This window comes from Bubalus kerabau, chromosome 3 (genome assembly GCF_029407905.1).
Source record: "Bubalus kerabau isolate K-KA32 ecotype Philippines breed swamp buffalo chromosome 3, PCC_UOA_SB_1v2, whole genome shotgun sequence".
In the NCBI taxonomy this organism is placed as follows: Eukaryota; Metazoa; Chordata; class Mammalia; order Artiodactyla; family Bovidae; genus Bubalus; species Bubalus kerabau.
In genome coordinates this window covers 38,460,525-38,484,117 of record NC_073626.1, presented here as the reverse complement: position 1 = coordinate 38,484,117, position 23,593 = coordinate 38,460,525, and the positions used below count along the sequence as shown (strand labels likewise).

Sequence of the window (23,593 nt, the reverse complement as noted above, 5' to 3'; positions counted from 1 at the left end):
TTATCTGCAATCTGCGTGTGACAAGACCTTTCCTCATTTCTTCCCAATATCCTGACACTCACATATTCAGTGTCATTGTGCCCATTAACCCTTGAAGTTAGTTAATGTGACATGTGTGCACGTGTGCTAAGTTGCTTCAGTCGTGTCTGACTCTTTGCAACCCTATCAACTGTAGCCCACCAGGCTCCTCTGTCCATGGGATTCTCCAGGCAAGAATACCAGAGTGGGTTGCCATGCCCTCCTCCAGGGGATCTATCCCACCCCAGGGATCAAATCCGAGTCTCTTATGTCTCCTGCATCGGCAGGTTCTTTACCACTAGTGCCACCTGGGAAGCCCCTTAAGCTGATATACGTTGCTGTTTTTAAACACAGAGCCATGTTTTCAATTGAAAGTATGATTTTTAAAGTGTTATGCATACCTGTGGCGGATTCATTTTGATATTTGGCAAAACTAATACAATTATGTAAAGTTTAAAAATAAAATTAAAAAAAAAATAAATAAAGTGTTAAAACTTTAAGGAAAGTAGTAAAATCACAAAAGCCATGAACGTGCTGTTACAGGGAATTTCGGAGTAGTAGGAAGTGGAGCCAAGTACAGGTACGCATTTATAAACAATGCATCTGTTAAGTGAACTTGCGGCCTGAAGTTGAATAGGTCTGTGGGAGCCAAGGGGTTTTTGTACAATTTGGTGGTTGACCAGCGTGTTCTGTTTGAAAGCCAACTCTGAGAAAAAGAAAACGTTTACTGGCAGGCATGTCTGGGTGAATGTCTAATGAAATTAGTTTTATTGAATTGAGACCCAAGGGGCAGAAGTTCAAATCTAATCATTCGGATTACTGAATTTGCTGAATAGAAGAACATCATAAAACAAATGACACTAAAATATTCATACTTGGGAATATTACTGTATTCTTTTGAAATAATTATAAATTTATAGGAAGTTACAAAAGGAGTACAGAGTGGTTTTGTGTACCTTCACCAAGTTTGAGGAAACTCAAACTTTAACTCAATGGTTAAATCTCGTATAACTAGAGTATATTATCAAGACCAGGAAATTAACATTGGTACAATACATGTGTAGAGTTCTATGCCATTTTATCTCATGTAGATTCAAATAGCCATCAATGCAATCAAGATACAAGACCATTCGATTACCAGAGATCTACTGATGTGTTGACACTTTACCAATTTGAATAAAGTATAGAAAGCTTGCATGCATGCTCAGTCAGTCTTTGTGACCCTCAAGGACTGTACCTACCAGGCAGTCCATGGGATTCTTCAGGCAAGAATACTGGAGTGGGTTGCTATTTCCTGCTCCAGGGAATTTGCCCAACCCAGGGATCAAACCTGCATCTCCTGTGGCTCCTGCATTGGCAGGCACATTCTTTACCACTGTGCCACTTGGGAATCCTTCAGTTCAGTTCAGTTCAGTCGCTCAGTCGTGTCCGACTCTTTGCACCCCCATGAGTAGCAGCACGCCAGGCCTCCCTGTCCATCACCAACTCCCGGAATTCACTCAAACTCACATCCATCGAGTCAGTGATGCCATCCAGCCATCTCATCCTCTGTCGTCCCATTTTCCTCCCGACCCCAACCCCTCCCAGCATCAGAGTCTTTTCCAATGAGTCAACTCTTTGTATGAGGTGGCCAAAGTATTGGAGTTTCAGCTTTAGCATCATTCCTTTCAAAGAAATCCCAGGGCTGATCTCCTTTAGAATGGACTGGTTGGATCTCCTTGCAGTTCAAGGGACTCTCAAGAGTCTTCTCCAACACCACAGTTCAAAAGCATCAATTCTTCAGTGCTCAGCTTTCTTCACAGTCCAACTCTCACATCCATACATGACCACTGGAAAAACCATAGCCTTGACTAGACAGACCTTGTTGGCAAAGTAATGTCTTTGCTTTTGAATATGCTTTCTAGGTTGGTCATAACTTTCCTTCCAAGGAGTAAGCATCTTTTAATTTCATGGCTGCAATCACCATCTGCAATGATTTTGGAGCCCCCAGAAAAGAAAGTCTGACACTGTTTCCACTGTTTCCCCATCTAGTTCTCATGAAGTGATGGGACCAGATGCCATGATCTTAGTTTTCCGAATGTTGAGCTTTAAGCCCACTTTTTCACTCTCCTCTTTCACTTTCATCAAGAGGCTTTTTAGTTCTTCTTCACTTTCTGCCATAAGGGTGGTATCATCTGCATATCTGAGGTTATTGATATTTCTCTGGGCAATCTTGATTCCAGCTTGTGCTTCTTCCAGCCCAGCGTTTCTCATGATGTACTCTGCATAGAAGTTAAATAAGCAGGGTGACAATATACAGCCTTCATGTACTCCTTTTCCTATTTGGAACCAGTCTGTTGTTCCATGTCCAGTTCTAACTGTTGCTTCCTGACCTGCATACAGATTTCTCAGAAGGCAGGTCAGGTGGTCTGGTATTCCCATCTCTTTCAGAATTATTCACAGTTTATTGTGATCCACACAGTCAAAGGCTTTGGCATAGTCAATAAAGGAGAAATAGATGTTTTTCTGGAACTCTCCTGCTTTTTTGATGATCCAGTGGATGTTGGCAATTTGATCTCTGGTTCCGCTGCCTTTTCTAAAACCAGCTTGAACATCTGGAAGTTCACGGTTCACGTATTGCTGAAGCCTGGCTTGGAGAATTTTGAGCATTACTTTACTAGCATGTGAGATGAGTGCAATTGTGCAGTAGTTTGAGCATTCTTTGGCATTGCCTTTCTTTGGGATTGGAATGAAAACTGACCTTTTCTAGTCCTGTGGCTGCTGCTGAGTTTTCCAAATTTGCTGGCATATTGAGTGCAGCACTTTCACAGCATCATCTTTCAGGATTTGAAAGAGCTCAACTGGGATTCCATCACCTCCACTATCTTTGTTCATAGTGATGCTTTCTAAGGCCCACTTGACTTCACATTCCAGGATGTCTGGCTCTAGGTGAGTGATCACATCATCATGCTTATCTTGGTCATGAATATCTTTTTTGTACAGTTCTTCCTTTTAAATCCCGTTACCCTTCCCTGTTTTTAACTCATCAGGTAATGCTTTGTTTTTTGCTTCATTAAACAACTTTTGAAACTCAAGAGAAGAAAAGTTTGTTAGTTATATTTCTGTTCTTTCGCTTGTTCCTTCTTTTGTTCTGATGTTCCAAGATTCATTCTTTTTTCATTTTCCTTCTTTTAAGAACTTCATTTCTCCCTTCTTTTAGGGTAGATATGCTGGCATCTAATTATCAGTCTTCCTTTGTCTGAAAATGTCTTTATTTCCCCTTTATTCCTGAAGGATAATTAATTACTGGGAATAGGGTTCTAGGCTGAGAGTTCTTTTCCTTCAGCACTTGAGAATATTCTGCTACTTCCTTCTAGACGCCGAGCTTTCTGGAGTGGAGTATGAAAAACACTATAATTCAAATTATTTTTTCCATGTAGGTACGATATTTCTTCCTCATTGTTTTCAGATATTTTTGTCTTTAGTTTTCTGAAGTTTAATGTTTGTTTTCAAGTGGATTTCTTTGAGTTTATCCTGTTTGGAACTTTCTCAGCTTCATAAAGTTCTAGGTTTATGCCTTTTGCCAAATTTTGGGAATCTTCAGTCATTATTTCCTTGAATGTTTTTCAACTATATTCTTTCTCCTGTCCTTCAGGACTCTGATAACATGAATGGTGGATCTTTTGCTGTAGTTCTCACAGGTCCCTGGGCATCTTTTTTTTTTTCCAGTCTATTTTCTATTGCCCAAATTGGGTAATTTCTATTGTTACATATTAAAATTGATTGACTTTTTCATCTGACCTCTCTATCCTGTTATTGAACCCACCCACTATATTTTTAATTTCAGTTATTATATCTTAAGTCTAAAATTCCCATTTGGTTCTTCTTTATATCTTTTTTTTTTTTTCACCAAGACTTTATATCTTTTCATTTCTTTCAAACACTTTCATGCTTGCTCAGTGAAACATTTTTTATGATGGTTGCTTTAAAATACTTGTCAGATCATTCTATGATCTGTGTTATAGGGTGGGGAGGCTGATGGTGGTGAACTCCAGGATCCCTGTAAGACTTCCACTGACAACCTGGGTGAGGGGAGAGGGGAAGTTGTTACCTCTGAGAGGGGAGGAAAGTCCTTCCACTCCTTCTCAGATACCACCCTGGCAGCAGTGGAATGGGGTGCCTTGTTATAGCCAGGCTTTGCTGGATGAAGGTGGGGCTGTGGGTTTTTCCATAGTATTTGGATGGAGTAGGGCAACCAGTATTTAAAAATGTGTCTCACTGGGTTGCCCTCTTTCCTGGTGCCTTGGTTATAGAGAGCAGAATTTGGCGGGCACTTTTGTCTGGACTTCCCTGGTGGCTCAGATGGTAAAGCGTCTGTCTACAATGCAGGAGACCTGGGTTCGATCCCTGGGTCAGGAAGATTCCATGGAGAAGGAAATGGCAATCCACTCCAGTACTCTTGCCTGGAAAATCCCATGGATGGAGGAGCTTGGTGCAGGCTACTGTCCATGGGGTCGCAAAGAGTCGGGCACGACTCAGCAACTTCACTTTCTTTACTTTTGTCTAAGTCTACTGGTGTTTCTTGGTTGCCAGTTTTTCTAGCATCCAGCCTGGAATACACCAGGCAACAACAACAGCAAAAAAACACACTGGAAACTCACTGCTGGGTCATTCCTTTAGGTCCTGAGGCCCTCTCACCAGTCTACCCTTTTATCTCTACCCTTTTATCTTTATGTTCTTTTAAATACAATGCCCAGAGTTTTTAGCAGCACTTAGTAAGAGGGTTGCAGGAGATGCAGGTTTGATCCCTGGGTCAGGAAGATCCCCTGGAGAAGGAAATGGCAACCCACTGCAATAGTCTTACCTGGGGAATTCCAGGGACAGAGGAGCCCAGTGGGCTACAGTCCATAAGGTCCCAAAAGAGTCCAACACAACTTAGCAACAAAAACAGCAAGGAAGAGACTTATAGAGAAGTACATCGACTTCATCTTTGTTTGGAGACAGAAGTGAGTAGGCAGAGTTTTAAAGTGCCAGAAATAATGAAGATTTCTAACTTTTCAACCCTTAGATTGAACAGGGCATTGACGTTCACAAAGTCCATTCACAGGCATTGCTTCTTTGCATCTTCAGAACCTGGTAAACTTGATATTATTAGCATCAGCCTTTTCATATGGGAGAACTGGTTCAGAAGGGACATGCCTGACCCAGAGTCACACAATGAGTTACCACAGGGCTGAGGCCAGAACGTGATTATTCTACTTGTTGCAAAATTTTTTCGAGCCCAAGTAGAAGCATGAGTACATGGAGGTGAATAGCTGGCCAATGATATTAAATACTCTTCTGTGGCCCTCCTTGTCTCCCGTTCTGCTTCTCTTGTCTTGAAGGTGCAGGATCTATATTCACTGCTTGTGCTGCAGGAACTGGGCAAGCGATGTGACCCACAGCGTCACCAGCCAGGCCTGTTTTCTAGGGCACAGATGACAGCCCTGATGGGCTAGGCCCTGGCCCCACGGGCAGGTGGGACTACCTGCTCTGGGAGGAAACCCCTCAAACCAAGCCCTGGCCTCCCACCCAGTCAGAGCACAGGTGGACAGACATTCTCCCTGAGGTCGTGACCCTGGGAGCTTTCTTTTCTCCTCATGCTCTTCTTCTCATAAACTGACAGGCTGCCCTTGATATTGTTCACCATTCATGAAATCAAAGGTTAAAAAGCAGTGGTTCACAGTAGATTTTCAAAACCAACCTGGCTGCCTTGTTGCAATGCAGAGGCTTTACCCATCCTGTGGGGCCCACTGTGGGGACCTACATCTTTGTCACAACCCGTCCCCCTGGCAATGTGCACCCTATTCATTTCAGTCCAACCATGTTCTTCTCTAACACTAAATCTCCAAATTTTTCCTAAAGCACTCACTGTACCTGAAACAAATTTCCTACATCTGAAGCTTTTAAGTATAACATAAGATTGGCTGGAACACTGGGATTCTGCAGATTTACGAGTGCATGTGATAAAACCTCCAAAAAATCTAGACCTCAAAGTTTTCTGAGTCAATCTTTAAGTAAAATTCACACTCCAGAATGATGTGCCATGTTCAGTCTGCGGCCTCAAGTATCCCCTCGTAGAGCACCACATACTCCCAAGATCGACACACTCCAGTCTGAGAAGCATAACCCCAGGTAACTTATCAAATAAAGCTACAAACTCTTTTCTATGGTTCAACAGCACACACTAAACACATCTGTGGACTTCCTAAAATTTATCTTTCCAAAAAGTTATTCCAAAACCAGTGAGCAAAAATTAATATGACAGAAGGTAGTTTTTATCTGTTGCTAAACAACAAAGGATATATTTCAGGAAAATAAAGTTTAGAAGAGGCGGGATGTGTTTCCTAGTGGAGACTGCTAAACAGCAAATAACCACAAAGATACAAGTTTAAAGCTTTATGAATTCTCACCACCAGTCCTGCAAATCTGCAGTCATGAGTCATATTACTGATTTGAATTAAGTAGGAAAAGGCATGTCTAAAAATAGTAAGATTCTTGAATTACAGAATTTTGGAAAGAAATATGATTAATTTTATTTAGCTCCAATTGCACTCAGTAACCAGAATTAAGCTACAGTGGGTTAGCCCAATAGAGAAGCTTTAAAGGCACGGTGGAGATGAACTGGATTTATGCTGGGAATTTGTTCCTGGAGACCAATCTTCATCAGGAGTAGGCATTTCCATTTAACATCTAAAGTGGCACAGATTCCATTCACCAGGACTGCCAAGTTAAACAATTCTTTAATTTTTTTTCAATTTATGGGGGTAATTATTATTTCAAATATTATATATAAATGAGATTTTATTGTTACCTTGTATTTTACCATTTCAGAGTCACACAATTCAAGTTTTCAGAAAGCATGAACATACTGCATATGACATATTTAAAGGAAATGAAAATAGTGATTCTCCCGGTTCTTAGTCCAGTGTTAATTTGCTTAATGACCCCCTCCTCTGCAGGTGAATCACAGAGAGGTGTGAGTTTGCCTCCACCTGTCCATCCAACGTTGAAGAACACTTTCCAGCAGAGGAAGAGCCTGGATTACTGACAGTGACCAGAGTCCCTGGTGGTAAGCAACAACCAGGAGAAAAGAGCATTCTCACACCCAGCAGAGCCACTCAGGGACACCCTGCCCACAGCCCACACACCATTCCTTCACCACAGACATGAGGGGAGCCACGGAGAACAGAAACCACGTTCCCAAACAGACGACGGCCCTTGCAACTGACAGAGGTGAGCCCACCCCTGAGAATCACCAAACACCTGAGAAAATTCTGTAGGGCAAAAGCAAGGCACCAACTCTACAAAAGAAGAACATTCACATAGAGAAACTGCATGTAGAAAGAAAAGCCAGTGTTTCCAAGAAGAGATGCTAATTTTCTTTGGAAGGAGAAAGAAGGACATCACACCAATAAACAAGAATAGACGTTTTTTTTTTTTTTTTTTCATTTCCTACAAATGAAAAAATAAAATTGTAAAAGTTATTAATATAAAAGGGAGGTGATAGAGAATATAAAAAGAAAAAAAAATCCAAAAACATCTAGGACAAAAGTGTAATTCCTAAGAAATAAGGTCCAGATAGACCCTGGCATCTCTTCAGCAACACTGCATACAAGGAGACAATGAAGCAATGTCTTCACAGTGATGAGAGAAATTATTTTTTAACCTAGAATTCTATACCTGGCCAAATGGTCATTTAATTGTGAAGGAGAATGAAAGCTTCAGAAAGCTCCTCAGTCTTGAGCACTCGCTAAAAAAATTGTTAATGATGATTACCAGCAAAACTAAAAGAGAACCCAAGAAACAGACATAAGTATAAGAAACAGTGATGAGCAAAGAAACAAATAAAACTTACAGATAAGCTTAAGTAAATGTTGATCATGCAAATAATGACCCAGAATGGAATCATGGGTAGATTTCAACAAGTAAAGTGCTAGGAGAGTAGGAAAGGCAAAGTAAAAGTGTGCTAAGGGTCCTGCCTGAGCAGCAGAGGGCCAGACAAGCAAGAGGGAAGAAGTTTAGATGTTGAGAAAAAGCACAGATGAGCTTAAATATCTGAATTAAATCACAGAGAAGTGTTTACACTTTGAGAGAGAAAATAAAGCAGCAAAAACAACAACAAAGACCACAAACAAAAAGCAAGAAAGGGGAAAAAATAGAGAGTATGATAAATGGGGAAAAAAATAAATAGAGAAGAAGAATTGCTCCAAACACTATTACAGTAACTATAATAAATATAAATAGGTTAAAGTAATTAATCAAATATCAGGGACTCTGAATTTGGCTACGAAGGCAAAACTCTGCCATATTTTATTCACCAGACCTATATTTAAAAACAAAATGACCCAGGGAAGCTGAGTGAAGAGCTTGAGACAGAGAAACTAGATAAAGCCCAACAGGGGGGAAAAAAAAAACACCAGCAAAAACAGTTTCAGGAAAATTGGGATACAAGAAGAAAAGTATTAAAAAGGACAATGAGGAATGTTTCCTATTGATAAATGATATACTTCACTTGAGCAACCTCAATAACAACTTGAGTATCCTGGATAACAAAGCTCTTGCCTGTTATTTTTGAGATCTTGTCATCATTAAGTCGGGTATCTCTGTCAAGTTAGTGAACAAGACAAATAAATCCCCAGCCTTCATGGAGCTTTTGTTCTGGTAGAAGGCTGACAAGCAAAAAACAAAAAACAAACAAACAAAAAAACTAGTAAGGAAACTATATAGTATGTCAGATGCTAAAACAAATATATAGGGAAGGGTGACAGGGAACACAGTTTCAAGTTGGGTACTAAGAACAGATGGCCTGACTGAGAAGGGGATGCACAAGCAAAGGCCTCAAAAGAGCTCAGAAAGCAACTAGGCAGATTTCTGAAGGAAGAGAATTCCAGGCAGAGGGCACAGCAGGAGCCTGAGTGGGAAGTGGGCTCAAGATGGGAGAGGTGGTCAGTAATGGGGGGAATAAATAGACATCCAGGAAACACAAACTGATGTCCCCTCCCCACAAGACACTGGGACATCACAAAATAAAACACACGAGATGAGCTACCTGAAAAATGACACCAACTGAAACATCACTAAAAAGAACAGAATTTTAAAAATATACGACACCCAGTCAAGGAGACCTGAATTTAGAGAGATGCTACTGGACTGTGGCTACAACTAAAATAGCTGCTGCTGCTGCTGCTAAGTTGCTTCAGTCGTGTCCGACTCTGTGCGACCCCATAGACGGCAGCCCACCAGGCTCCCCCGTCCCTGGGATTCTCCAGGTAAGAACACTGGAGTGGGTTGCCATTGCCTTCTCCAATGCATGAAAGTGAAAAGTGAAAGTGAAGTCGCTCAGTCGTGTCCGACGACTCTTCGTGACCCCATGGACTGCAGCCCACCAGGCTCCTCCGTCCATGGGATTTTCCAGACAAGAGTGCTGAGTGGGGTGCCGTTGCCTTCTCCGTAAAATAGCTTAAGCCTATTCAATTATATCTTACCAACTGTGATGGAAGACAGTATAAAAAGAGAAGGGCTTAAATTCAGGGATCTAATGGACAGCATGGTGACTGTAGCTAATAATACTCTTATATGTACCAAATACTTAAATGTTGCTACGAGAGCAAATCTGAAATGTTCTTAGCACAAAAAAGAAATGGGAACTATGTGATGAGATGGACGTGGTAGCTGATACTATGGTGATAACCATTTTGGTGACATCATTTATAAATGTGTCAAAGCAACACATATACCTTAAACTTACACAATGTCATATGTCAATTATATCTCGATAAAGCTGGGGGGAAAAAAAGAGAGAGAAGGGCATGGTTTGAGTAGTATTCATGAAACAGGTACTTTGGAGACAATATGTGTTGATACATTTTTGGCAAGGTTGTGGTTGAGAATGCACTGATCAGTAGACTTGAAAAATGAGTTTGTTCAGCAGATGTATTAGATGAAAATACATCTAATATCCCCCTAAGTATCTGGGGATACTTAGATCATTAAAATCACCCAGTGATTTCAGGAACAGAAAGCCACCTTATTAGTAGTAATTTCCCGTATAGACTCCCTATAGGAGAAGGTGCTTATCTAAGGACTTGAGCATCTAGTACCAAGGAGACTTCACCAACATATATTAATAAAATGGCACTCTGATTTATTCAGAATTATTTATTCTCAGGTGAGTTTGGTTTTAGTAGTCAGCAGCCCAGAACTACCTGGATATGCAGAAACAAAAGGGACCTAAGTGAAGAGCCAAGTTTTGAAATAGAGCTATTACCCTAAGGTAGACTTGGGTCTGGAAAAGGCAATGGCACCCCACTCCAGTACTCATGCCTGGAGAATCCCATGGGCAGAGGAGCCTGGTAGGCTGCAGTCCATGGGGTCGCGAAGAGTCGGACACGACTGAGTGACTTCACTTTCACTTTTCACTTTCATGCATTGGAGAAGGAAATGGCAACCCACTCCAGTGTTCTTGCCTGGAGAATCCCAGGGACGTCGGAGCCTGGTGGGCTGCCGTCTGTGGGGACGTACAGAGTCGGACATGACTGAAGCAACTTAGCAGCAGCAGCAGAGCTGGGTCAATCAGAATTAGGCCTTCCAGGTGTCAGAGTCCTTCATCCGTCTAACCATAGGCGTGAAATACTGTCCTGAGCAAACAGCACTGGACCTAACAGTTAGACGACCATCTAGGACTCTGCCACCACTAGCTACCCGCCCTGAGCAGTGCTACTTAGTCTCTGCAATCCTCGGAGATTTACATATCTTTCAAAATGGGAGTAGTAATAGCCCTTGTATCCGTCTGACCGGTTTGTTTTGAGGCTCGGCATCTAAATCTAAAACACAAGCTGCGAGAAGAGACAGTATCAGTGCTGCCATCGTCACGCGCCCCGCAGCCTGAGTACATAATTGATAGACTGAAGCGCGTGACCACAGTTATCCGAGAATTGAAGGCAAGATGAAAAACCACTAACCCACTGAACAAAATATAGGAAATCCTACCTCTCAGCAACTGGTTTGGCAATGTTTTCAAAAATGGTCTCCTGCTTTGCATCCTGATCAAAAATCCTTTGAAATCTGCAAATGTGAAAACAGTAATTATTTAAAAGCTGAGCCTTCAAACCCTATTGGAGTAATCCATTTTTTTCCTCCTAAAAGCTCTGTAAATTACCCCATATTTACATCACTAGGCTTACCTAACCTAACACAATGTTTGCCCTGTAGCCCCAAACACACTGAGCTCTTGTACCCCTGTATACAAATGGTGGGTAAACAGTATTGCTTTGACAAGATCTGCACAATAAATCCCTCTGAAAAACTGCAGCAGCTTTGAACCAAATAATAAACTGTGTGTTTTTTAGCTCTCAAGAGGAACAGTGTCTGCAATTGGCATCAAATTCAGATCGAGATTAAGTGCATGAAATGGAAACCCAAGAACAGGACGTAAACAGCCAAAGAACTTCTGATGCCTGACCTGCAAGAAAAAGACGCAGCTGTGAAATGCATGATTATTGAACTCAGTTTTAATGTCTTGAATTGAAGTTTATTTTCCATTAAATTCCGCATCCTAGGATCAGCTACTTAATTCTCAGGATAGTTTACTTCATTTTGTTGCTCAAAGTCAAAAGTCAAACAGTAAGTTAAAATAGAGCTGTATTGTAAAGGAAATCTTGATCTGACTGGCACAGCTAGGGGACTGGGGACATAGGATGGTGTCCACTGCACCGTTATTGCAATGGCACCTACCTTAGCTTAGGACAGGATCACAAGCACTGCCAAACACTTGGAGGAGACGCTGAGCTGTGCTGTGCTTAGTCGCTTAGTTGTGTCTGACTCTTTGCGACCCTAGGGACTGTAGCCTGTCAGGCTCTTCTGTCCATGGGGATTCTCCAGGCAAGAATACTGGAGTGGGTTGCCATGCCCTCTTCCAGGGGATCTTCCCAACCCAGGGACTGAACCCAGGTCTCCCACATGGCAGGTGGATCCTTTACCATCTGAGCCACCAGGGAAGCCCCAGGAAGATGCACAACCCATCCTTATACAGTGTGTTTACTCACTACCAGCAAGTATGGCCCCCATTTGAAACATCATGAAGAGAGAGACAGCAAGACAAATGGGGGAAGGAAAGGTGAGAAGCAGGGAAAAGGCAAGGAGAAGGCGGAGAGACAGAGAGAGAGGGAATATAAATATAAGTGGACAGGGCAAAACGTTAATAAATTGGTGACTCTCCCACAAAGGGTAGAGGAGATTTGATTGCATTATTCCTCCACTTCTTCTGCATATTTAAAAGTTCTCGAAATAAAAATTGGGAGGGGGAGGATTTTAGAGCAAAGCCTTTGAAACATACATGGCCTAAGCAGCTTTCAAAGTGGTGTGTGTGTCTGCCCACACCAATGAATTGGGCACCAGTTCAATTAAAGTAGAGATGACACGAAATGTAGGTTTGTTTTCACTACTAAGGAGTTCAGAAGGATGTCTGGAGCTGGGTTAGAAATATAAAATGGAATGAATTTCACTGTCTTTCAACAACATTCATTTCAAAAGATTCCTATAGCATAACAACCACCCTTTTGAAGAAGCAAATAATGAAACTGTATATAAAGAGAGATTGTAAGGTGCTCTGGGTACTCATTTAGCAGACAGGATTATAATTTAGCAATATTTACTGAGTGTGCCCAGAACACGCCTCAAGACCCCAAAGGTGTTTGAGGGCTTCAGATATGAATATTGAGATAACGCGGCTGCTCAAGTGCTCTTTGGAGAACTGCCCACTGTGAAGTCTGAGCACGGACCCAGTGGTGCTTTTCGGTGATGACGATGTTTCTGAGGCTGTTTTGATTCTTTTACCAAGTTGGTGATGACTGAGTAAATGAATTAGTCATTCCCAACCCTACTTCCTTAGGCTTCCCGGTGGCTCAGACGGTAAACAATCTGCCTGCAATGCAGGGGACCTGGGTCTGATCCCTGGGTCGGGAAGATCCCCCTGGAGAAGGGAACAGCGACCCACTCCAGTATTCTTGCCTGGAGAGTCCCATGGGCAGAGGAGCCTGGTGCGCTACAGTCCATGGAGTCGCAAAGAGTCGGACACGACTGAGGGACTAACACAGATACACAGCCCCACTTCCTGAAGGGGAATGACATCTACCATCGTGTAAACCAAAGAGAGAGGAGGTTCAATAAATCATACATTGTGCATTAAACATCAAATATAATCACTCTCAAACATCTTATTTTATATAACACAGTTGTACAATAATCTGGAAATTCATTATGATCAGCTGTCTTCTGAAAGCCACTAAAAAGCAAAATAAAATCACAGAGTTTAAGAGGTTTAATCTAATCCTTTCCAGAAGAAGAAACTGAGACTTGGAAAGATAAAGCAATTTACTCTTGGTCCTGGAGCTAATCTATCGTGTGTCTTGAGATATAACTTAAGTTTCCTGATTCCAAGCAGGTCCTTTAACTTATTAGGAGGTCATGTTATTGCTGTTGTTCAGTTGCTCGGTCATGTCCAACTCTTTGTGACCCTATAGACTGCAGCACACCAGGCTTCCCTATCCTTCACTATCTCCCAGAGCTTGCTCAAACTAGTGTCCATTGAGTAGGTGATGCCATTCACCATTTCATCCTCTGTTGTCCCCTTTTCCTGCCTTCAATCTTTCCTAACATTAGGGTATTTTTCACTGAACCTGCTCTTTGTAACAGGTAGCCAAAGTTTTGGAGCTTCAGTTTCAGCATCAGTCCTTCCAATGAATATTCAGGGTTGACTTCCCTTAGGAGTGACTGGTTTGATCTCCTTGCTGTCCAAGGGAATCTCAAGAGTTTTCTCCAGCACCACAATTTGAAAGCATCAATTCTTCAGTGCTCAGCCTTTTTTATTGCCCAGCTCTCACATTAATACATAACTACTGGAAAAACTATAGCTTTGACTATACGGACCTTTGTAGGCAAAGTAATGTCTCTGCTTTTTAATAGGTTTGTCTAGGTTTGTCATAGATTTTCTTCCAAGGAGTAACCGTCTTTTAATTTCATGGCTGCAGTCACCATCTGCAGTGATTTTGGAGCCCAAGAAAATAAAGCCTGTCACTGTTTCCACTGTTTCCCCATCTAGTTGCCATAAAGGGATAGGACCAGATGCCATGATCTTCATTTTTTGAATGTTGAGTTTCAAGCCAGCTTTTTCACTCTCCTCTTTCACCTTCCTTCATCAAGAGGCTCTTAATTCCTCTTCACTTTCTGCCATAAGGGTGGTGTCATCTGCATATCTGAAGTTATTGATATTTCTCCCCACTATCTTGATTCCAGCCTGTGCTTCATCCAGCCCAGAATTTCACATGATGTACTCTGCATATAAGTTAAATAAGCAGGGTGACAAATAGCCTTGACATACTCCTTTCCCAATTTTGAACCAGTCCATTGTCCACGTCCAGTTCTAACTGTTGCTTCTTGACCTGCATACAGGTTTCTCAGGAGGCAGGTAAGGTGGTATGGTAGTCCCTTCTCTTTAAGAATTTTCCACAGTTTGTTGTGATCTACACAGTCAAAGGCTTTAGCATAGTCAATGAAGCAGAAGTAGATGGTTTTCCAGAATTCTCTAGCTTTTTCTATGGTGCAACGGACATTGGCAATTTGATCTCTGGTTCTTCTACCTTTTCTAAATCCAGCTTGTACATCTGGAAGTTCTTGGTTCACATACTGTTGAAGACTGGCTTGAAGAATTTTGAGCATTACTTTGCTAGCATGTGAAATGAGTACAGTTGTGTGGTAGTTTGAAGATTCTTTGGCATTGCCCTCCTTTAGGATTGGAAGATTGTGTAAGTTTTCCCTACAGTGTTAGTCACTCAGTCGTGCCCGACTCTTTGTGACCCGATGGACCACAGCCCACCAGGCTCCTCCGTCCTTAGTCCATGAGATTTTCCAGGCAAGGATACTGGAGTGGGTTGCCATTTCTTTCTCCAGGGGATCTTCCCAACTCAAGGATCGAACCCGGGTTTCCTGCATTGCATGAAGATTCTTTACCGACTGAGCTACAAGGGAAGCCCATACTCCATTTCAAATGTGGTACATGCTGATTTCTTCTCATCCCAAACTGGCTTCTTCTGGTCTTCTCCATCCTAGTAAGTGCCAACTCCACTTTTTTCAAAGTTCAGTCCAAAACCTTAGAATATATGCTTGACTCCTCTCTTTCCATTGTACTCTGTATCCAACCCATCAGCAAACTGTGCTAGTCTGACCTTCAAAATACACCCAGAAGAACCCAATTACTTCTCAACATTTCCACTAGCTACTACTCTGGCCCAAGCAACCATAATTTCTTGCCTGGTCTCCCTTGGCCCCCTTACAGTCCATTATCTACACATTGGCAAGAATGATCCTGCTAAAACATAAGTGAAATTAGTCTATTATTCTGTTCATAACCCTCCATTACCTTCCCTGAGCACTTCAGGAAAAGCTCCAAAGGACCTGGCCACTCTGTTACCCCTTAGCCTTTGTCTCCCTCCAGCCCTCTTGCTCACTGTCTTCTAGTCACACACATTCCTTGTGCTTCTTCAAGCAAGCCAGGCACTCTCTCATCCCAGGAACTCCATTCTTGCTCTATCCTGATCCTGGAATTCCCATCCCTCACACAGCAGAGTGTCTGGTTTCCTTACCTCCTTCAAGTTTCTGTTATAACGTTCACCTTCCCTGAAGCCCCTGTGAAAAACTGCAGCCATGCCTCCAGTTTGCTGCCCCTCATCCCAGCAATCTTTATTCGCCTTTCCTTACCGTATTTTCCTCCACAGCACTCCAAACTTTCTGACATACACACACTGCCTGTTCATCTTTTCCCACTAAAATGCAAGTACCTGAGAGCAAAAGTTTGGTGCATTCCTTGCTGTATTCCCGGCCATTAAAACAGCACACAGTGGATGGGTAATAAAGATTTACCGACTGCATGAATTTTCTTGGGTGAAAACAGCCTTTAAGATGCTTAAATATTTTATCTCTGAACATACGTAATTTACTAATTTCTTTATTTAAAATACTAAAGCCAATATTTTTTGTTTCTATCATCCTATAGGTGACACAAATTGAAAGTTCTTCCTATTCTCTGACTTGTGGGGATAACATAATGGAAATGGGAAAGCTCAGTGGATGTTGGGAAGCTCATGAAGAAAAAAAATCCCTTAATTTTACTTTTCTAAATTTAATCTTATTTTATGTATATGGATCATACTACACATACTGTATTTGTAACTGAATTTAATTCATTCAGCAATGTAATCAGATATCTTTCTATGAAAATAAATCTTACTTTATTACATCAAATAAAATAAAGATTTTTAATTCAGAGGTTTAGAAAGAATGATCAAGAGATTTAAAAATCATAAGCAAACAGCACTTTTTCAATAAGCATATGTGCAAATATACTGTTTATATCTGCATAACATACAGCATACTTTGGAAATGGCCAAAAGATAGCTGCTGCTGCTGCTAAGTCGCTTCAGTCGTGTCCGACTCTGTGCGATCCCATAGACGGCAACCCACCAGGCTCCCCTGTCCCTGGGATTCTCAAGGCAAGAATACTGGAGTGGGTTGCCATTTCCTTCTCCAATGCATGAAAGTGAAAAGTGAAAGTGAAGTCGCTCAGTCATGTCTGACTCTTAGCGACCCCATGGACTGCAGCCTACCAGGCTCTTCCGTCCATGGGATTTTCCAGGCAAGAGTACTGGAGTGGGGTGCCATCGCCTGCTCCAAAAGATAGGGACATGGCCAATTGTTTCTTAGCCATCAAACAGAATCAAGCTGAACACAATGTTTTAGGAAATTGTGGCTTTGTGGAGACAGGCCTAGCCCAGTTGTCATTAAGTCATAGCTAGTGAGGTATGTAGTATGCTTATACCAGTGGGAGAATGCCACCTTCAGAAAAGTAAGTCATGTATTATAAGGCTACTCCTTAGGGGACAGAATACAAGGCACTGAGGAGCCACAAAGACAAGGTTAGACCTACCTCACCATGCAACCCTGGGCTAGTCCTTCTGCTGTGCTTACTGTAAAAGGAGACACAAGACAAAGATGGGCTGGAGGTGGTGGGAGAGATAACCATGACAGACATAAGGGGGGGAGTTGTGAAGACCAAAGAGAATCTTTATGAGACAAAGTCATCATCATCATCACCATCATAATGAGGAGGGAGGAGAAATAAGAAGTAGAGAGAAATAAACACACAAAAAATATCTGAGGTGGTTCTATCCATGCGCAAGGGCAGGAACAGTCTCAAATTAAGGCCCATGCAGAACATCCTAGAACACAAGAGAGCAATTAGGACGCCTTCAGCAGGACCACACAGAGTTGCTCAGTCGTCTCCGACTGTTTGTGATGCTATGGATTGTAGCTCGCCAGGCTCCTCTGTCCATGAAATTTTCCCGGCAAGAATACTGGAGTGGGTAGCCATTCCCTTCTCATTTGGCCTAGAGATTAAATATGGGTTTAACTTGAGCTCAAACTTCTCCAGAAATTAAAAGTGTGGATTAAAAGAAATTATGCCATCTGAAATTATCCCATCTGGAGAGTAAAGACAATATGGAACAGCCATAATCTCCAAATTTAAGGCCTGCCTACTAGGAGAGTATTTGGACCAAAGGCACTGATGACAATCCAGGAGTGGCTGAATGTTGCTTGAATCTTGCGGTTCAGCACTGTGCCAGAGAAATAAAATGCAACCCATAAATATGAGTATATATGTAATTTAAAATTTTTACTAGCCATATTGTTTAACTGAAATAAAACAGGTGAAATTAAATTTAATAATATATTTTAGCACAATATATTCAACATGTTATCACTTTACTGTGTAGTTAATATGAAAAGAATTATTGAGCTTTTTTATATTCTTTATTTCATAGTAATCTTTCAAAAACCCTTGATATGTCTCATACTCACAGCACATCTCAATTCAGACCAGCTCCATTTCAAGTGCTTAAGAGCTAAACGTGGCGAATGGCTGGTACAATAGACCGTACAGGTACAGAGTGTGCATATGCACACGTGAGGTCACTATGCCTTTTAGGTTATTAAGAAAGCTCACCTATTTAGCTTACAGATTTTTCCTTAAGTTGTCATCTTTAATAAATGTTAGTCATGCACTGAACGTCCTATAAGTGGGCCAAGAAGGAAAAAGATAACACTTGATAAACAGATGTAATTAAAAAAAAAAAACAAAACAAAAGGGTAGGATCTTAGGATAGCGCGTTGGATACAGAAATATACCCCCTTTTTAATTCTGGGGACAGCAGTGAACAGGCAACTTGAATTCTATTTACTAGATAAGACAGAGAACTGTGCTCCATTCTCCCCAAGAAATGATACCGATGATTTCACAGTGGATGTTAAAGCAGGACAAGAGTTACTTCAATAGGAAAACAGAGCTGAAGATGGAAAAAGGAAAGCTTACTTAAATCTGTAGCTTTCTCGCTTATTATTCACAAATCCATCTGCCAAATCACGAGGTAAGATGATTTCCAAGCTCGGTGTTAATTTTTCATCTTCATCTATGGAATAAATCTGCAAATATGAAGACAACAAATGAATATAAAATGATAAAATTACGAATTGAACAATGACCATGTTATTATGACATGCATTGTAATAGTATTTAAAAAACTGTACTTTTCAGATAAAAAGTCATAACACGGCACAACTTGGATAATTTTCCTGTTTAAACTCTGTGCACACTCAAACAAATATATGGAACTGAACAAAAAGTAAAACCTAAATCAGTGCCTGATCAAAACTCAGATCCTCTCTGAATGATCTAATACTCAAATTTGAGTATTTGAGTGTCTGTCTCCATTGTTGAGAAAATAATAGCCCTGACAACAACATATTATCTAAGTATTGCTTTGGAATTATGTGCCAGAAATTAACATTACTACAACCAATAAGCATTTCTCAGCATTTACAAAATGCTAGACACAGAGATGAAAGGCCTGGGTCTGAGCCCTCTCAGAGAGCTCACAAGAATGCCCTAATTCAAGTTATGTTCAAAGAAGCCCGAGTTTCCATGAGACATATTTAAGCATTTGATAAAAGACATGTGGTTTCAAAAGACACATGTAATTCACGTCTTTGATGTCATTTTCTAGGTTCTCCTCCCAGCTCAGCCACTAATTAGAAAATGACCTGAGAGAAATCACTTAACCTCTTTAAGCAGATAGGGAAATGAAGGGTCTTAACCAACCCCCTTTACAACTGTAATATTCTGATTCTCTTCTTGGTTATCTACCCCTTTACTTATTGGCCAGGAAAAGCAAGAGTCCAGCCTATAAACAGATCATAGGGAATAAACAGAAGTCTACAATTTGATGTCCAAAGACCTGGGTCTAACACTGATCTCAGTTTACCAGCTGTGTGACCAATCACCGCTTTTAGCATCTCAGTACATACATAAGATGAAGAACACAGAATCGCCTCCATTACAAGATTGCTGTGGGGATCAAATGATGTCATGGAAATAGAAGCATTTTGTAATGCACCATAAAAAATGTTAGTCATTAGGTTTAGAAGTTTTTAAAAAGGACTTTTTGTCTTTCACCAAGAAATAAAACTCTTTCTAACAAGCAATACTTCCAATTTAAGACCCATTTAGATGCTTGATTATGGGGGGAAAGTCATATTCTGAAATAAGTAAAAAGCCTGCCTAAATCTCCAGAAAGTCTGAATAATTTTCCTAAGCAGATTTTTATTGAGCTCTCTCACTTAAAATGTGAGGAATTCATGTAAGAAAAGTCATGCTGTAAAATAAAATTATTCATAGAAAGTTATGGCATCACGTCCAAGGCCTTCTGGTTAGATTTTCTCAGGAGACATTTAAAAATTATATTCTATAGGGCATTACATTGTTTTTTTTAAAAAAGGTTAATGGTTAGACAGGTGAGTGAAAAGGGTGAGTAAGACAAAAAAGCGTACAGGAGTGAGGGATGCCATACATTTTTTAAAAACCTGTAACAGTACTCAGAAGACAAAAAGGGCCAGTAACTATTAACAGAGTAAGAACAGTGACTTTCCACTCCTCTCATTAAGCCATTCTTTGAGGCATTAAGAAAAGCCCACAACAAGAAAACTTGTTTAGTCTAATAGATTGGCTTTCTACCGTTAGTCATAAAAATATTTGAGATGGAGCTGTTCTTTAATAGGAGACAATTAGACCAATGCAAGGATGACTATGAAGATATTTCAAAATATACAAAGCACTATGCAAATGAAAATCACTGCTACAGTTAAAATTATCACAGAGGGTCATCTTATGTATCTTTTAATACATTAATCTATAAATTAGCATCATTTAATTTATAGTGTCTCAGGGAGTATAATTAATGAAGTAACAGAGCCACAAAATGAAGAAAAAAAAAAATACCTTTGAGTCACTCTTAGTTTAATGCTACAAGGAGTATATCTAATCAGAGAAACAACCACACAATCTTTGGGAGCAAAAGTACAGGGTGCCAACAGTGGGATTTCTAAGGAAGGGTTCAGTTCAGTTCAGTTCAGTCGCTCAGTCGTGTCCGACTCTTTGCCACCCCATGAATTGCAGCACGCCAGGCCTCCCTGTCCATCACCAACTCCTGGAGTTCACCCAGACTCTCATCCATCGAGTCAGTGATGCCATCCAGCCATCTCATCCTCTGTCATCCCCTTCTCCTCCTGCCCCCAATCCCTCCCAGCATCAGAGTCTTTTCCAATGAGGAAGGGTAGGGATACACTAATTCAAAACTTGTTGATCTGTGTTCTCTGATTTTTCTGTACATGGCATAATGTTGCAACTCAGTAAGAATCTGGCATTATTAAAGCACAATATGATACCTAAAAATATTTCCTGGAGTAACGAACAAAACACTCCATGGAATCTCACAGAAGAAATGCAAAAGAAGGCACATTTAAAAAATACAAACATTGCACTTTAAGGAAAGAAGTTCAAATTAAATCCAACGTTCTCTATCAACCCACCCCCCCTCCAAGCCCCACCTCTATCCATCCTGTCACATGATCACATCCAAGTACCTGTTTCTGACTGCTGAGTCAATATAGACAGGTTCAGTATTTTTAGCTAAGAATGTGGGGGTGGAGGTGGGGGAAAATATGGGTGTGGGTGCAATTTTTATATGTGATATACTTTAAAAACCTTGTAAGTGAATATAAGAGGAGAAAAAATGGGAAGATACTCAATGGTTGCTTTCCATACTCTATATTCCTTAAATTTTTTAAATGCCACACTTAGAGTGTTTTCATGCATCTTTTCCTAACCATATTCCATGAATGAAAAGACTGAAGATGAAAACAATGACAAGACACTATATTCCCCTTGTTTTAAATATATAAATTTACATGAGGCAAATCCTAAATTATGAGCTGCTATGATGACAGAGGATGAGATGGCTGGATGGCATCACTGACTCGATGGACGTGAGTCTCAGTGAACTCTGGGGGTTGGTGATGGACAGGGAGGCCTGGTGTGCTGCGATTCATGGGGTCGCAAAGAGTTGGACATGACTGAGAGATTGATCTGATCTGATGATGTTACATGGACTTCCCTTGTGGCTCAGCTGGTAAAAAATCCACATGCAATGTGGGAGACCTGGGTTTGATCCCTGGGTTGGGACGATCCCCAAGAGAAGGGAAAAGCTACCCATTCCAGTATTCTTTCCTGGAGAATTCCATGGACTCTATAGTCCATGGGGTAGCAAAGAGTCAGACGTGACTGAGCGACTTTCACTTCACATGATGTTACATGGGCTTCCCAGGTGGCTCAGTGGTAAAGAATCCACCTGCCAATGCAGGAGACAGAGATACTAGTTTGATCCCTGGGTCAGGAAGATCCCCTGGAGAAGGAAATAGCAACACACTCGTGTCTAGGCAATCCCATGGAGAGAAGAGCCTGGTGGGCTACAGTCCATGGGGTCACAAAAGAGTCTGACACGACTTAATGACTAGACAACAGCAAATGTTGTTACATATTTACATACACTCTTTGTAGATATGAAGTAGAGATAAAATATTATTAAAAATACACCCATTCCAGATTCTCATGAATATGACTCAGATGGTCTTGCCAATATTCTTATTTTCTGAGGCAGAAAGGTTTTGTCCCAAAAGCTTTGGAATAAAAAAATCCTTAATTAAAATCAGGGTTCTGCCACTCACCAGGTGGCTGGCTGAGCCAAATTATTTAACCTGTCTGAGACTCAGCTTCCTCATCTATAAAATGAGGAAAACATCAGCCTTGCAGGGTTTTCATGAGACTCGAGGATAATGCAGACAAAGGATCTAAGTGGTAAGAATTACTATGCTCCTTCCCAAGGAAAGAAAACAATGTTTTGAAACATCTGAGGAGCATTCAAAGTATTTCTGCTCAGAGTAGGATCATGCCTTGGCCTTCTTTGTACACTTCTGAGCTTAGTATCCTAGAGGAAACGCCTAGTAAATGCTCAGGTAATGTTTTCAGAATAAAAGGTATGTATATTCTTTGTGTAAGTTGCATAAATACCTGTTTACATCTGCAACGAGTGTATGTCAACGTTTATGTTCAGAATGACAATATAGTCAAAAAACTCTAAGGGCCCACTGCGTAAGAACCACCGTGTAGGCTTTGTGTGTCTCTATCTGTATCTATCATCCGTATCATCTTCGAGTGTGTAGACACGTATCTCTGGCTTGCACGTTTTGCCCGAGGATAAAACAGAAGTTTGAATGCACCTGGGTGGGCAGACCTGAGTAACTGTTTTCGAGAAAAGTGCAATAAGGGCGCACAGCTGAGGCTAGTCTATGATCACGCATACACGCAGACGTACATGTGCGTGCACGGGTCTGCAGCTGCATGAACACGTGTGTCCCGGAGTACACAGGTGGTTCTGTGCATGTTAATCGGGGCCCGCAGGTCTGTGTCGGGTGGAAATGGACTGGGGGGGTCTGTCCTCGTCCCCTGACAGCAATGTGTTGGCGTCCGTGGGCTGTTCGGGTGCCAGAACAGAGTGTGCTGGACGCCTGGCCGTATCCCGCGCCGGGCGCCGAACCCCTCACCCGGGCCGGGGACCCTCGCGTGCCGCCCCTCCCCCGGCCTGAGAGGCCCCGCCGCGCCGGCGCCCGTGCTGCTCCGACCCGTACCCCTTGTTGCTGCTTCCGGACAGTGGGCTTCACCCTGGCGAAAATTTGGATCGTCTGCTTCACCATCTCCTCCTCGGCTCTTGCACTGACCCTTGACCTCTCTCAGGCGCTGGCTCCCAAAACTTCTGACTCCAGCCGCCTCAGGCAAGCCGTAGCCTTGGCAACAGTAACTAGGGACACTACCCATGGAGCACCGCGCCAACCAGGACCGCCTCCTCTCCCTAATTGGTTGCTGACAGGTGGGAAGGCCCGGAGGGAGGGGTTGAGGGCGGGGGCGGGGCCGAGGACGGGGCGGGGCCACGCGAAGAGAGCTGCGCTTGCGCGTGATCAGATCTGGCACCTGGCTTAGAGCCAAAGCTGGCTTGGAGAGTGGTTAATGGGGTGACAATAGTTATGCCTTGCCCGTTCTTTAATCCATTCTTTCTCT

General features: G+C 41.8%; 1 protein-coding gene across 1 annotated transcript in view; it reads right to left on the bottom strand.

Moving 5' to 3' along the window:
• Window positions 1-23,383, bottom strand: part of KIF6 (kinesin family member 6) — a 417,441-nt gene extending 394,058 nt beyond the window's left edge. Inside the window, 3 exon segments of the mRNA XM_055574416.1 lie at window positions 11,029-11,103; window positions 18,461-18,570; window positions 23,167-23,383. Coding sequence (XP_055430391.1) covers window positions 11,029-11,103; window positions 18,461-18,570; window positions 23,167-23,232 — 251 coding nt within the window. The 5' untranslated portion in view covers window positions 23,233-23,383.
• Between the last annotated feature and the right edge of the window lie 210 nt (window positions 23,384-23,593).